This window comes from Ostrinia nubilalis, chromosome 15 (assembly GCF_963855985.1).
Source record: "Ostrinia nubilalis chromosome 15, ilOstNubi1.1, whole genome shotgun sequence".
In the NCBI taxonomy this organism is placed as follows: Eukaryota; Metazoa; Arthropoda; class Insecta; order Lepidoptera; family Crambidae; genus Ostrinia; species Ostrinia nubilalis.
The window spans coordinates 14430556-14447330 of record NC_087102.1 but is presented as its reverse complement, the minus strand read 5'-3'; the positions used below and the strand labels follow the sequence as shown (position 1 = coordinate 14447330).

At 36.6% G+C, this 16775-nt stretch overlaps 2 protein-coding genes across 4 annotated transcripts in view; one reads left to right on the top strand and one right to left on the bottom strand.

The window, feature by feature from the left end:
- Nucleotides 1-16775, bottom strand: part of LOC135079038 (potassium voltage-gated channel protein Shaw) — a 113933-nt gene that overhangs the window by 72276 nt on the left and 24882 nt on the right. The gene's annotated exons all lie outside the window — the stretch shown is intronic.
- On the top strand, nt 11061-11411 carry LOC135078734 (homeobox protein Hox-B8-like). Its single transcript, XM_063973292.1, has one exon. It carries the CDS (start codon nt 11061-11063, stop codon nt 11409-11411), a length of 351 nt encoding a protein of 116 aa, XP_063829362.1.

Sequence of the window (16775 nt, the reverse complement as noted above, 5' to 3'; positions counted from 1 at the left end):
AACTCGCTAAGAACCGAGTTTCTTCGTTTTCAAAGAGATCATAAACAGAACAAGAATGATAGTAACAAACGTCAATCTCAATCAGTTTCACGCCAAACCCATGACAGGCACTTAACTCCATTTCCATATCAGAACCGAATCCATCATTCATGAACATTCGAGTGTTCGTATTCGATACATTAGCTTCAATCGATTCCCAGGAGACGCGGCGATCGATACCAGTTCTTCCAATATTTATAAGCCCGCAATCCGGTCCCAACCGAAAATAATCCGTCAGAAATTCTACGTATTACCTATACTAGCACATGATATAACAGCCAGTTCAAACCATTGGTTGTAATGACAGAAGACAAAAAAGTGAGACATAACAGCCAGGTAACGACGTGCCTTTCGCCGTACAACGGGACACAATAGAAAAAATTGCGAGTCATGTGCCAAAACATTGCCAACATAATTATAGGTATAGTACCAACGATAATTCACAGAAAGACAACGAGAGTATGATACACTATTTAAAATCTCAGAGGTTTCATTGTCATTCTTCTTCTTATTGTGTCGACAACAAACCTACACAGTGTCAGTCCAAAACTCCGCTACGAGAGTGGCATTAATAAAGAAGAAGAATAACTTTTTTGCGATGTCTTTCTGCACAAATTTTCTATATGGTATGGAAAAATGTATTCTTGTATATTTGATTCACAAAATTACTTAGTCAATTTTTTTAAGGGACCACGGCTGCAGCTTCGCAGCCGAAACGTCAAGCCGTGAGTACATAATGTAACTCAATAATAAACGTCGCGTTAAGATCCGTGTCTTACTATTTTACTTAGTCAAGATATTTTATTTAGTCTAGTACCTAACATACCTACGTTACTAGACTAAGAGAAATAATTTATTAATATCTACACTCTAACGTAATAAATTAGTTTAAATGTGTGAAATTGAGTGGACTGGTTGTTTTTCGTCAGCTATGTTGATACTAAAACAAAGATAGTACAACAACCGTCGGAAACAATATGCAGAAATCAGTAATTTATAGGCAGTGTTGTAATAAAACGTTAATGTTTCGGTTAGACCATTGTACGAGCTATTTCTAGACTGAAGCTCGGCCTAGGTTAACTAGACAGTGTTTGAAATAGAATACAAAACAATATAAAGCAGATGAGTTTGAGGAACACCATGTCTTAGTGACTTATGTCTGAGATCGCGGGTTTGATTCCCTCACAATTTGATTTGAACATATCCACTTCTGTTTTTCAAAGAGTTGTCTGTGTATTATTCTTCTTCTTATTGTGTCGACAACAAACCTACACAGAGTCTATTATTGTGTAATAATATTTATTACTTTATTACTTATTACTTACTATGTACTAGCTTTTACTCATGGCTTCGACCGCGTATTCACAGAAAGTCTTGCACAAAACAGTAATCCTATTTTTTAGGATTTAATTTTGAAATCTATGAAAAAACATCAGTTATTTTAATCCCAGTTATTTAAATGAGGGATTGTCTAGGATAAAATCTATAAATAAAATAAATAAAGCCAATAGCGATACAATAACGGCAGTAAATAATATTTTTTCTTATTCTATGGAATACAAGGTAAAAAGTAAATATAGTATTATTGTTCAAAATCAATTTCAAATAACAAATAACAGACTCTCATTTTTTATGAATGAACACTTACCGTTTATGGTGAACATCGTTTCAAAGAACGCTTCGAAAGTGAATTCGCAGATTACGGGTAAATGTTAGCCGTGAAATAAACGCGGGGAGTGTGCGAAGGAGCTTTATAAGATAACATTTTTTACTTCAATTGATCAAAGCTTTCCGTTCGCTATTTCAGGTATTAGTTATCAAGACGAAATAAGGTTTAGAAAAACATAATACATTATCTATCTTTATGACGTCATCAATGTGAGTCTAGCGTTTAACTCAATCATTATAACGTGACAGAGCATAGTTTTTTTTTTTAAATCTGAGGCATATTTTGAAGTCTCGCTGACATTTGACGTCCCAAAAACACGACACAGACTGAGTTAAGCTATTAGGCCTCAGCCTCGAACTTAGCGGGCAGCGGGGCGGGAGCGGCGGCGGCGCTGGAGCGGGGCGGGCAACGCAGACCCGTTCTCGAAACCAGCGGGCAGCTCGCGCGGCGCTTTAGCGGCGAAGTGTTGTGTTCGGGTTTGTGTTGTCGAGATATTTGTTTTTATTCGCAAACGAAATGTCTGAACAACGGCGACAATTTTATTTCGATTCAAATTTATTCCTAACGCTCGATTTATTGTGGGCAAAAGAAGGAGTGCGCTGCCCGCTCGTTGCCCGCTCCCTCGCCGCTGCCCGCTCGTTGCCCGCTCCCTCGCCGCTGCCCGCTCGTTGCCCGCTCCGGCGCCGCTGCCGCGCCGCTGTTTTCGAGAACCGGTCTATTTGATTTTACGCATAAGATCCTGCCGCTCCCGCGCCGCCGCCGCCGCCGCCCCGCTGCCCGCTAAGTTCGAGGCTGAGGCCTTAGAGTACGCGCACACCGTTGATTATTCTTCGGCCGATAGTTTAGTCGGGCAGTTGATCAGTATGGGCATATTATATGGGAGTGCGCACACTACGCTGATTCGATTTGGCCGATTCTTCATACAAATTAAAATCGGGCACAACTATCGGCCAACTAAAAATCAACGGTGTGCGCCTACTCTTATAGTACCCTGTTGTAAAAAACAAAAGACTGGCTGCCGCCATTCTTTTCATTTATGTCACATTTTCGAATTTCGAAAACAAAAACAATTGAAAGCGTTACTAAAAAGAGCCGACAATCTTTATTAGATTACAAAAGTTATGCCACAATAACCCTTTAAGAAAATACCACGGGTTTGAACTTTAATCCCTCTCGTAATTAGCACTTATCGGTGTTTTCGCCGAAGTGTTTACCTTAATGATTATAATCTCGTTATCTTTTAGTACCTGTGAACAAAATAATGAAGATTATTGATCGCTTATCGTTAATGTTTTGTGGGAACATAATGGTTATTTTTAAGTGGTGTTGGTTACAAATCGGTGCAAAAAGGTGCTAGATAAAGAACTTATTGTTTTTGTGAAAGTATTTCATACACGTATGACTCATCATGTATGTAATCGCCTTATAGAATAACTTCCTAGAAACATCATTATTCAAAAGCTATTAATAAGCTCGGTGCCGGTTACAGCTTTCAGCAATCTTATGGTATACAATATACAGGGTGGAAACGATACGTGATCTTCGGATAGATCCAGTTTATTCTGTAACCTATTATTGGCACCGTTTAAAAGAGCTCGTGAAGCACTTTCAGGATCAGTAACCAGTTTTATCTTCTATAGTTTAGAAATAATCGCGTGAGATCCCTTAACCTATCCAGCCTGTATAACAAAGCGCAATTTTCATATTTCGTACAGAAATTCAATTTTAATTCATAGAAAAAAATCAAAATACGCAATTTAACTTCCAAACAATGGTTGCTACGCCCTAACTCGACGTATTACACGGCAATAACTCAGAAAGAGGGAAAGAAAAGAGGGAATCCCTCCAAACAGCCCTTCTTTAGGGCATTGTTACCTCTCCCAACAATGAAGTACAGAATTAACAGATGCTGCTAACAATAGACGGGGAAGATACACTTTTGCTAATCGAAATTGAACTTTACATCCACGTTATAAAGGATAATTTTGGTTATTAGTTTCTATTCCAAATTATGGGGAAACTTGTTGGATTCAAGTGGAGAAACGTAACACGAAAATGGTTGTTATTGTCTTTAAAATTGTAACGTTTCAGTTTGTAAGAGTAGAAAATATCTATAACTAGCGGCCGCCCGCGACTTCGTACGCGTGGACCTTGTTTTACTCCCATAAGGGTTGAATTTTCCAAAATCCCGTATTAGTGAGCACCTACTTTCTAGAAGGAACCCCCATGCAAAATTTGAGACTTCAAGCACTTGCAGTTTCTCGGATTTCATGATGAGTGAGTGAGACAGTGACTTTTCGCTTTTAGGGCCCTTGCCCACGGCGACTTTTGATGCAGTCGCGCTGCTGTAACGTGTTAGTATGCATGCTCCCTGAAAACTGGACTCTCGTGTGAACACACTAAATGTGTGTTTGAAATTCGAATAGATCGGTTTTTCGCGGGACTCTGCAAACGGGTTATCCGAGTGAACGTTAATATTAAAAAACGTATAAATCCTGAAAAAAAACGGGACGTCTGTGTGGGAAAGCTATTTATTTACCTATTTATTGTTTTTGGGACCAAATATTATTTTTCTTTCTTTCTTTCTATTTTTTTACTTTAAATGCAAGTGAGCTTACAGATAGATCCATAGCTATAATACGATGTGACATACGCTCGGTAGGCGGTAGGACAACCGCCAGTCTCATGACCGTTGTCCTACCGCCTACATCCTATTCGAAACATTCTTCTTCTTCTTATTCGTTACGCTCTTGGCAGAGCGGTCGTGGTCACGTTGAGGCGTTGTTCACATCGGTTGTAGACACGGATACAACTCTCCGCACGATCTCCCGCCATCTCTCTCTATTGGCAAACTGTCTGGTGCGACTTCGTGCGATTCTTATTCCTATAAGATACACCATACAAGAATGCATGGTAAATTCAGTGAACTGCTCCTGAATCGAATGTACCTACTACTACTATTTCTATTTATTTATATTAACCGGCAGACAGTGGTGACTGAGTTTGTTGCGGAGCTTCTTCTCAGCACTTGCCAAATGTTGGTCTCGAAGCGCTGGTAGGGTAAAAAGATTATGAGACATGTAGAGGCTCCTTAAGAGCAAAATGACGATTTGTAAGAACTATTTATTAGTCCAAACAAATAAAGAAATTTTGACTTTTGACTTTGACTTTGACTGCACTAAGTAAAATCAGCCGATTTCACTTGGTCGGTCCACGCGATCGGTTTCATTCGACTTTTCCTTGGACGACTAGTCGCTCTATGGAGTTGTCATCCCGCCTTAAGACAAACGGCTGACAAACGCTGAGTGATACCGAGCTCCTAGAGTATTGTCTACATTAGGTATTCTAAAAATAAACCTACCCAGTAAAAATAGCCTTTATTTGAACGACGTTAGGTCGCGGAAAAAGCAGCCAAACTCGATTTCACAGTATGAATGTAACCTTTCCCGTTGAAATGTACCGTGAGGCTGAAGGTATATTCGTCAGAAGGACTATTTTTGTCCAATTCGAGATGAAAGACCCTTTGTTAAATGGACGGCTTTCATCATAGTAATAAGAATTTGAGAGGAGTACCTACATAAAGTTTATGACCAGTTTTTATCTAATGAGATTTTGATTTCTGTATCAAATAGTTCTCTCAACTGTTACATTTTTATCCGACTTAAAACAAGGAGGTTCTCAATTCGACTGTATGTTTTTTGTAAATATGGTGGATAACAACACTCGAAAATGTTGATGATTCGTCTTTGAAAAAATCGCAGGATACTTATTTTTATCGTAAGTTTATCTGGGGGCACGGCAGTGCCCCCACCAAGTCGAGCAAAAAAGCGGCACGGCCGTACCATCCTTTTCTCGAAGCAATTCAGGCCATTTTCGACCGCCTGTAACTTCGTTGTGGATAAAACTAGAAGGCTGAATTTTCATTAGCTATGCAGGCATTGTAAAGACACGGTATATTTAAAATTTCATTCAATTTGAACCAGTAGTTTAAGAATTCGGAACTTCAGATTCAGATTCGGATTCAGAACGGGTCAAAGTTACTTAATTTTGTCACTCACTGACTCACTGACTCACCGATCATCAAAACTCTAAGGCACTTCTAGCAGACCTAGAAGCTTCAAATTTGGAATATAAGTAGTGTTTGGTGTATGAATCAAGGAAAAACTAAAATATTTGGGGGCACGGTAGTGCAACCGCCAAGTCGAGTAAAATTTTTCAATTTCGGTCCAGTTTTCTAGATACATAACTGCTGTCTACAAAATACAAAAAGAAATGATATTTGAGGGCACGGTAGTGCAACCGCCAAGTCGAGTAAAATTTTTCAATTTCGGTCCAGTTTTCTAGATACATAACTGCTGTCTACAAAATACAAAAAGAAATGAGATCCCATCAAAAACAATACTTGTCAAAAAAACCAAGTCTCGCAACTCAGTTGTTCTACGGTAAAAAGTTGTGAGATCCATGTAATACCAAGTCCAGGCCAGGAAATCTTTAACGTTTTACATAAATATATTGACTTGGCCATCGCATGAAAACACGTGTAAATTAAATTATTTAGTGCGATGGCCAAGTCAATATATTTATGTAAAACGTTAAAGATTTCCTGGCCTGGACTTGGTATTACATGGATCTCACAACTTTTTACCGTAGAACAACTGAGTTGCGAGACTTGGTTTTTTTGACAAGTATTGTTTTTGATGGGATCTTAGTAATCTATTTACATTATTAACACCTTTGCTGCGGCAGTAACTTTCTAATACTTTCCATTCCTTCGGTACAAGGTCGGTAAACCTGGTATTAAAACTTACATTGTGGCGCCACAAGGCTTAAAGACCTTGTAATATTTAAGATATATTAATTTTATTTTTGGCTTCATGTTAATAGATATTGTGGTTTTTTCTTTGAATATTAATAATAATGCATTCATTGACATACACCTGAAGGCGTTCGTGAATAACTTGTTTAGTATAAAAATTATAGCTACATTCAAAATACAAGGCTTGTGCACCCTGTGCCGCACTGAAGTAGGGAAGTCTGGTGGGTATTCTAGGGATGTGAAATACAAATATCGATAGTTTAAATTAAGTTTTAATAAAAATTTAAAAAAGTAACAAACAAAGATGTTTTAATAATTTAGTCTAAATATTTTACAAATAAGACATACGTGCATAAATACTTAAATAAGCTAAATTTAAAGAAAACATATTATTTAATAACATTTAGTTACAACTTCAAATGTTTGTCACGAAAAACATTATTTAAATTAGCAATAAATCGTCTAGAAAATTAAATTATAATCAATTTGCAGTTTTGATTTTGTTTGTTTCTCTTGACGCCATGTCGACATGTGCGTTTCTTACGAATGCGAGGTAACACTGGCTGCACGAAGCTAGCGTGGGGTGCGGTACCTACCAGGTGCGCAGGGTACAAGGTGCTTCGACCTGGTTTCGCATTGTGAAGACATTTTATTACTTCCGTGCGGTACCATGTCTAAAAACCTGGTATTAAGGTAGGTACATCATTGGATTCTATTTTAAGAATACATCATAGATATACGAGTATATTCATCACTTTCCTACACCGGACCCAATTGAAGTTATGCCTTTCGCACGACAAGGAAGACTATAATTTTCTTAGCAGCACGGTAAGCGAGACGTACACAAGGTCTATAGACCTGGTTTCGCACTCAACGTGTTAAGAGTACTTTCCCTCCAGGTGACGTTACAAAATTCCACCCTGTATATTAAAAATAAAAAATGTTTCCGTGTCCATGTTGAAATATTCCAATCTGTAATCTATAAATTATTGTTTATGACACAAAAACACACGAGTTTCATTTCACGTCATCCGTTGTTATAAAAAAGGCACAAAGATCTTATCGACGAAAAATTAAAACAAAATAGTTGCACGTGAACCAAAACTTAAATTTAAATATAACATTTTTAAAGTTAGATATTTAAATCTATTTATGGTATTTATAAATGATACATCGTTTTCACGAAATTCAGAGGTGGAATTGTGTAAAGCAATCGTAATCATTTGACAGTTCATAACGTACGTTAAAGTCAGTTAAACAAAGCGTTTGACAGAATAATCGTATGTTATGAACTGTCAAATGATAACGATTGCTTTACACAATTCCACCTCTGATCTTCCAAATTACTGAACAGTTTGTCTTGAAACTTTATTATGCGCAGTTTTTAATACCTACTGCATATTTTTTCCGCTGATAGTTTTCAAACCTCACACTGTCTTCCTGTTACTGCTCCAGCATTATATCGGGAGGGAATAAGCTCTGATAAACGGAGGGCTCACGGAGGGCAGCCGTAATCTCTCGGTGAGCCCCGCATTACGGAGCCTCCGTCTGGTATTAGTTTTTCATTTGGGCGGACAGTTTTATGGAGGAAAATTGGGCATTGTCCTTTGCTTTCGTTGATGTGTTAAAATTTATAGACATAAATCTTATGATTATGATAATAAGTGTGATTAGGAACAAAAATGTAGAGTCTGGACGTCTGTGCAGTAGATAGCATTTATTGGCTAGATTTTATTTTTTAACGTTGTGGACAGTGAAAAAAATACTTTACGAAATGGTTTTTCTAGTATTTTAGGTATTTTTTTACAATATTTTTTACCCACAACGGAGAAGCTTTTGACTTGCATCTCATCTTATGGAAAATATCAATATAACCTGAGATATAACCATTTTTATGAGAGGTTTTCTTTAGGAATAGGATTTGTTATTTAATTTTGTGGAAAAAAAATCAATAAGTTTATATGCTCACATAATTACATCACAAATCTTGTTAATTGAAGACCACCCATAAAATTGTATGTTACTAATAAACAGACTAACTGATATACAATGTCGCGAGTACCGTGCATAACAAAAATTGACGTCTCCAACTTTTATTATTACCTCAAATATCTGCAATACAAATGTATCTCCACACAGCACGTGACCCAAATTTGGGCAAGCGAACCCCTCCATCCCCTCTGCCCCCGCTAATTTGAGGATATACTAATGTGAAGTTTTTACCCCCCTTTTTCCTGCTTCCACTAATGAAGCAACTTTATTTTTTGGTTCGCTGCGCGCGTCAAATTAAAAATAACTTGTTGTACCTACGTCAAGTTAAGTATTGTGGTATTTTATGTTGTTGTAATGTGCTACTATGGATAGATCTTTAAAAATGATATTGAGGTTTCTAATATATTTTTTTCTTAACTGATGTACATTTCTAATATGATGTATATTACCATGTAAACTTCAATTGAAAATTGGTTTTGAACAAGATCTAGTAAGTAGTTTTTTTTTAATATATTATAAAAAAAGTTACTAACTAAGTAGGTACTCTTTTCCTCATGAACACGTAAAGGTATTAAATTGAAATTTATATCAAATAATCAGGTCTAATACCTTTAAGCTGTAACAAAATCAAAGTTACTTTGTACGGAACCCTTGGTGCGCGAGTTCGACTCGCACTAGGCCGGTTTTTTTGAAACTTAAAACCTAAAAATAGCCTAGTGCTATTGGTCTAGTTGGTAAAAATAGCATTAAATTGACTGTGAACTCAAATCAATTAGGTTCACAATTGAGTCTGTTTGTTGATACTTTAGTCACTTTAACGTCATAAGTTAATGAGTCATCGTCATTAATTATGGTTAACAAATAATCTAATGGGAACTGATTAGACAAAAATAATTACTTTCAAATTCCATAGTAATTAGTGTATGCTTATAACACGACATTGGTTCCACAAATTGGCATTCTAGTAGAATCAAATGGGCTTGGTAGACGAATTCAAAGAGTTTGTACCAAAATTACATGTATATCAGACTATTATAATATCGGACAATCTTTCTTGATTCTTGGGTAAGTTGAATCAGATAACATTGGTTAGTTTATTTGTCTTCTTGATTCAATAAAGTAACACATTTTGTAAATATGTACTAACTTGAATGTTATTTACTATATGCGCAATAACATTTTAACTTAGCAGTTGGTAACTTATGTATATTTTCATAATATCGTTTATTTATGTTTTTTATGAATAAAATAAATAAATAAGTACTACTCCAATTGTCACAGACCATAGAATGTTGAATTAAACTCAATATTTTCCAAGTTGCTCCGAAATAATACCAGAATACCTTTATTTCCTTTGATATACGTAGTACCTACCCATTTACTCTACATTTTTTATATTCGGTATTTTATATTTACAATTCAGTTAAACCAAGAAATAATATTCTATCAATAAAATTATAAGAACCGTCTTTAATTGTCTATAATTCATTCATGCATTTCTAAAAAATATTTTCCGTGCGCATCTCTTAAAAAATAACATGGGGTTCAAAAGAACCTTAAGTGATAACATTACTAATTCTTTTAAAGAGAACCTAGAAAATAAAAACTGGTCTGGTCTAAACGTTCTATTGTTCTTTATCTACAACGCCAAACAAATCACCACGTGAGCACGCGTACCCCTAGTAACAAAAGGAGATTTTTTTTACCTGCGCAGGAGTGACTAAGAGAGCTTAAAAGCTGCCAGTATGTGTCGTACTGTCACAGTGAACGGACGCGTTTCAGATGGCACGGACGTTTCAGTGTGTTAAAAATTAATTGACACATAATTTTAAAAGTGGTTGCATTACTGTCTCATGGTTTTGCAGACCAGACAGTAAGGACAATTTTAATTGTGAGGGTATCAAGTAATACGTATAGTGTACGGCAGTCAGTTTACGCTCGGTGCTCGGAGAGTGTAGACGTGTTCTGACTTTTATCGTGCGATAGTATTTTTATATTTATAGACATTTGATTATAATTAAAATTATACCTTGTGCCCGAAAAGTGTAGAAGTGGACTACCAGATACTTATTGGTAATTATTTTATTTCAATAAATTTGAAAATTGTGTATTGATGGATTATTATTTTATTGCTGGCTTGTTTACATATTTTATATTCTTTTTTTTATTCAATAAAAGTACATTTTTATCAATATTCCCCCGTGTATGTTTAATATTTATTAATTACAAACTCAAAAATTTTGAACTAAGTACAGTCGACAGCTCATCAGACTATACATTGTTGTTTCAAAATAGCCCTTATTGGAACTGCATAAGATATTGTAGCTTGATGTGCCATTGTCTGTACTTACTATCTTCATTCACCTTTCATTAGTTTGCTTAAATGTAAATTGGTATGATTTCATAATTTATCTGACAAAAATATCTCATATTTGGTATCTCCTCTTTACAGACATAATATTTAATGTCATAAGAGACTGGGATTCTTCAAACCAAATCCAACGACAAAACTTAATATCTATAAAAGGAGTTTGAAAAATAAAAATGGAAGAAGTGGCTGAAAACAATACGGCGCAGCCAAAGGAAAAACCCAGCGCGAAGGTTGGGCCCTTCAATTTCATTCCCTATGAAACGGCCACTGGAGAAATCTTGTTTGTAGGCCAATATATTAAATTACCGAATGACTACGAAGATCAGTCTCCAAAGAAAGGAGTTAAAAGTCGCAAGCGCACTAAGATCGCGTTCACCGATGCGCACGAGTACAAACTCGAGACTGAGTTCTTGAAAAGTCCCCTTTTGGACAAAGCTCGCCGGGAATATCTCTCAAAATGCCTTAATTTGACAGAAAGGACCCTTAAAATCTGGTTCTTAAATCGCCGTAAGAAGGCGACGTGATTTTTTTGAATCTCCAACTAAATCCCGGTCTCTGAGCACGTATAATTTTGTCCAATGACCCCAAGCTACCCATCCTTATCGCTCGCGCGTAATTATATTGCTGTCGCGACTGTGCGCCGGGCGCCCGCAGTGAGTGCGCGAGCGCGACAGCAACATAATTACGCGCGAGCGATAAAGATGGGTAGCTTGGGGTCATTGGACAAGATTATACGTGCTCAGAGACCAGATTATAGTTATAAGAAAAGTGAGTATGTGAACGATTTTGTCTGTTTTAATGATTCACAAATACTTGCCCAAAATATGTATCTTTAAGTTATCTGTAGAATAAGAGCTAAAGCTAAAGTATGAGACGTAAGTTAGACCAAGATAGTCAATGTGGCCATAATAGAAATATAAAATATCATAAAGAAGTAAATCATACAATGATTCCATTAAATGGATAATAGTGTAGAGGAGCAGCAGCAACTTAGTGAGGTACTTCGAATGAAGAAATCATGACTGACGATGCTCAAGATGCTCGAGTAGATAAAATAAGCATTGTAGCAGCTGCAGCAGTAAACGGCAGCAAAGCATGCTGTTTGGGAGTTGACTTCGATGATGGGAATACACAAGTAAATGGAAACCCTCGACGTGACGTTTACATAAATGGAAATTGGATAAATTGATACATCCCATGCAGTGCTGACGATCGGTGGAGATTGAAGACTGCTGGATAAGACTAAGACTGGAATATAAGAATTTCAACCAAAGATGACGATTATATTATTAGAGTAGAATACTAGTTCAATCAGAGTGATGGACCAGATAAGGAATGGCAAGATCAAACGTGGGATCAGCATTAGGCAGCATCTCACATGGATCAGGTAAGAATTTTCACTAGTTTTTTTAAGGGACAGGAGGCAAACGAGTTACTTAATAATAGTATTTTTAGCAATCATGATTGATCCTTGAGCCTTGGTCATCTGGCCAATAATGTTATCTTTCTTCTCATTAATTTTCTTTTTCCCTCGTCATTATTATCATCTTTAATCGGACTTGTCATCTAGAAGTAGTTTTTATATGTCTTTAGATCCTTCTTGACTATTGGCAATCCATTTTTAAACAAAATGTATATTTTCAGCTATCATTAAAAATAATTTGTACTTCTTTGTAATACCTATTCTTTTTTATTTCAGTTACAGATGTGACAGATCCTGGAGCCATTCCAAGAATTCCGAAGATTGTCTGCTGCCTGGTGACTTTTGGAGCCTGCTAAAAGACATCATTCCGTCCAATGATGATGTGATAAAGTTCTTCAGGGAAGAGATAGTGATGTTTCTTTTTAGTGAACTGAACACTTTTTAGTTTATCTATGTGTTTTTGTAAATATTCAATGACAGTTAAACGTAATGATAAACTTTTTTGTAAATATTGAATGACAGTTGTACATAATATAAATTGAAATAAATGATTTTGAACATTTTCTGACTTAGTCTTAAGTTTTTAACTGAAGTAAGTTTTATGTCAAATAAATGATTTTTGAATTATTTCATTTGTTTTGGATGCCTTTCATTCTTATCATAACGTCGTTATAAGGCGTTTCACAACCTCAATAATAAAAAATAAAAAAAACCGACTGTAAAAAACATGCACTAAAAAGTATAAAAATAATTACATTTACTTATTTATTACCACGAATTAAATTTATACCATGATTTATACTTCTGGAGTCTGTGAAAAGATTATGAAACGTGTGAAGTTTGCCTGCACCGACTCCAAAAGTATCAATCATGTTATAAATATTAATTCTCCTTACATAGAAAAAAAATACATACAGCCGAACATAATAATATAACCTCCTTCTTTTTTGAAGTCGGTTAAAAAAGAAATAAATTACATTGCAACCGTCTATTTGAGAAATAAGGTATAAGTAATGCTATAATCAGTTTCCTCACGTATCTTAGCCAGTTCATGGATATGTTTGTTTGGGCAGACACCATGTGTTTATTGGCTCAAATGTTTGTATTAGGCCAAGGTCACACACACTTAAGACTCACGATTTAGTTCAGACAATATAAAATATTGTTTCTACAACTACCCTTTAAACACTACATCAAACCTCGTATTCAACAAGTTCTCTCTCTATTTCTTTCTCTCTTTTTTCAGTCTGTCTTTGTTCAAGTTCAAGGCCACTAAGATTCGTGCACCTTTTCGTCTACAGTTTTCCTCATAGCCTGATAGATATTCCAAAAGTTTCAGCGTTAAGTCACAGATCGGCTTTGTTATTTTGAACCTTATGTTTGAACCAGTACAGTTGACAGCACATCAGAGCACACTTTTGTTGCAAAATGTCACCTACATAAGATGCAATAGCATCATGTCAACACAATGTTCTCGTCAGTACATCGAAAAAAGTGTTAATAAACAACCACGTGCCTATTTTCATTTGTTCGTTTCAGCCAAATCTAAGTCAACTGCTGGACAAAAGCCTGACGAAAGATTTCCACCAATGACCGGTCTAGCTCTGCCCGCATCCAGGTGCGTCTCGCAACCTTCACCAGATCGTCGTTACCTATTTTCACACGTCTCTTGTCTCGTTTCATCCTTGAGTATTATGAGGAATGATCAGTAAAGTTAAAACTAAGTCTCAAAGCCAACGATAACAGCTTAATTATAACCCGGAAAAAGGTCTTCTAATAGGCTATTGATTATCGATGAGCAATAAATTTTCTGAAAACACCAATCCGTAGTGGACGAGCCCTTACCCTTAGATAACACTTAGCGCCTTGAGTGATAGTTTCGGCTACTTACGGGTATTTGGTCGTATTATATCGAAGCCTTAGCGGACCCTCTGTAAACAATGGGTTGTATTTATGTACTAGAGAAGGAACAGGGCTGGGTTGTGTTTCATTTCATGATCGTTTCGAGTAATAATATTTTAGAGACTAAAGTAGGTAAAGTAGAAAATAAGGAGGAATAAAATATTATTAGACCTGGAAGACGTAGCGTGGGCACTAGTGGGCAGGCCTCCCACTAGGTGGACCGACGATCTGGTGAAGGTCGCGGGAAGTACTTGGATGCAAGCGGCGCAGGACCGGTGTTTGTGGAAATCCTTGGGGAGGCCTTTGTCCAGCAGTGGACGTCTTTCGGCTGAAACGGCGACGACGAAAATATTATTATGTAAAACTGGGCTTTTGTTGAATTCAAATTTAAACTGTAAGCTGTTTGTTTTCCAAATAAAGCAAATAAAAAAAAATGCAAAAATGTAGGTTAATAGAAGTAATAGCTATCAAATATTTTAATAGTAAGTCATCTTGCGTCTTATTTACACCAGAATTTTGCAACCACACAACTACATTTTTTAAATAAAGAGCTTGAAAATATTTGAGAAGCGACTCTATTCGCTAAAAAAAAATAATTTCTCACAACTACGGTACCTACTACTATTTCCACACACCAGAAGCTTGGTTCTTAATCATATGTACTATGTCGAACTTCCTTGCACATAACAATGCCCTTGAATTTGTGCACCCTTAAATAAATCACCAGCCGGGATAGGATGCGCACCATGATAAAATCTTATCACTTATCGTGAAAAATCGATAAAATGCCGCGATAAAAGTTTATCGTGACGCATATTCTACAGTAACATCCTTTTTTTTAGTCCCATGTTTTCCTCACATCGGTATCATGAAATCAAGTCAACAAAGAGCTTATACTCGGCGATGGCCAAACGCAAACAGAGGGTCTTACAGACCGTCGATTTATCAGGGAGGAACTAAGTGTACACTGAGTGTAAACAGGCCCATTGATTGTTTGGCTGAGACTGACCAAACATAGCCTATTGCTATGTCTAGAACAGATTAGTCTATAGTTCTATACCACCAAACTCCAATCGGCTTATTATGGCGGTTGACACCTTTAATCAATTGAAGTACCTTCTTTAGGCTGTCAAAATGTGACTTCATAAATTATGTATGGCAAAGGAATCCCCCCTCTCCTAAAATGCTGTGCTCGACAGGGTCCATAAGTGTAGGTATCTAAAATACCACCACCAGCTCTGTATCATTATGGATGCAATAAATATTTGAGTATTGCAGTAGGCAGCTTTAGAACTAATTCTAGCTTTTTTTTTCGTTGTGTCTATTACTGTATCTTATGTTGATAACCAAATAAAATTAAATTAACTCAGTTTTCAAGTCTAGAATGAAGTCTTTAAGAGTTTTTTTAAATTACTGGCTAAACGGTGTCAATTATTCATTTTTATTGAGCACACAATCTTCAAAGTAGAACGCTAGTGGATTCTAAATTATGGAGTTTGTCACTGTTTGCCGTTCTTGTTGTATTTTTAAGAATTAAGAGCTAAGCACTAATTCATTTTGTCATTAGCAATCCAGTTTGGTGAGAATCGATGGTATACGAATTCGAATGGCAGTTTGTTTGGAGTTTGGAGTCGTCTAATTACAACAGTATTCACAAATGATAATTGCTTAAGTGAAGCAGCAAATCAAACACACAGCGTTGAATAGATCTCTGTGATTGGTTCTATCTATATTGTGGTGGATCTACGCGCACTGTGAGACCTCATAGTAATGTTTGTGAATACGGACGTAAGATTGGGATGTATCAAACGCACAGCGTCGAATAGATCTCTGTGATTGGTTCGTGTGTCACCCTGTGCGTCTACGCGCACTGTGAGACCTCATAGTAATGTTTGTGAATACGGGCGTAAGATTGGGATGTAGAGTCGACAGCAAGCCCGATAAAAATATTTTTTGTTGGAAATTACAAATTATATACCAAGTTATTCAGAAATCTGTATTTTTCTTTAGGTTACTTGTTTTTTATTTATCTCAATTTTAACTCAATAAAGATGATTGCAGACGCTCAGAATGCTCGCTGCAAATCCCACACAAAGGAAACCTATCCTTCACGCGAAATTACACACGGGGACAAAAAAATGGAACACGAAAAATCTCGTTTGCGAAAAACACACACGGAGAGAGAAAGCTCAAAGAAATCTATTGGGCGTGTAAACAATGGGATATTCAGGGATAAGGGGCGTTTGGCTTGTTTGTTACACCAGGACTATCCGATTTTAATGACCAGATAATAGTGTAAGTATTTGTACAAGCTACGGTTGCTGCATCTCTTCAAAAAATATTAATTTTAATTCTAGCACTAACTCAGCTTACTATGATATTAGTCGCTTACTATGGGCCTCATAAGAAGGCTCAAGGTCACCCAAAGGGCGATGGAGCGGGCTATGCTCGGAGTTTCCCTGCGTGATCGAATCAGAAATGAGGAGATCCGCAGGAGAACCAAAGTAACCGACATAGCTCGCAGAATTGCTAAAATCAAGTGGCAGTGGGCGGGGCACATAGC

What these genes read in the sequence shown, in the direction of transcription:
- LOC135078734 (XM_063973292.1), top strand. Translation starts at nt 11,061, where the DNA reads ATGGAAGAAGTGGCTGAAAACAATACGGCGCAGCCAAAGGAAAAACCC.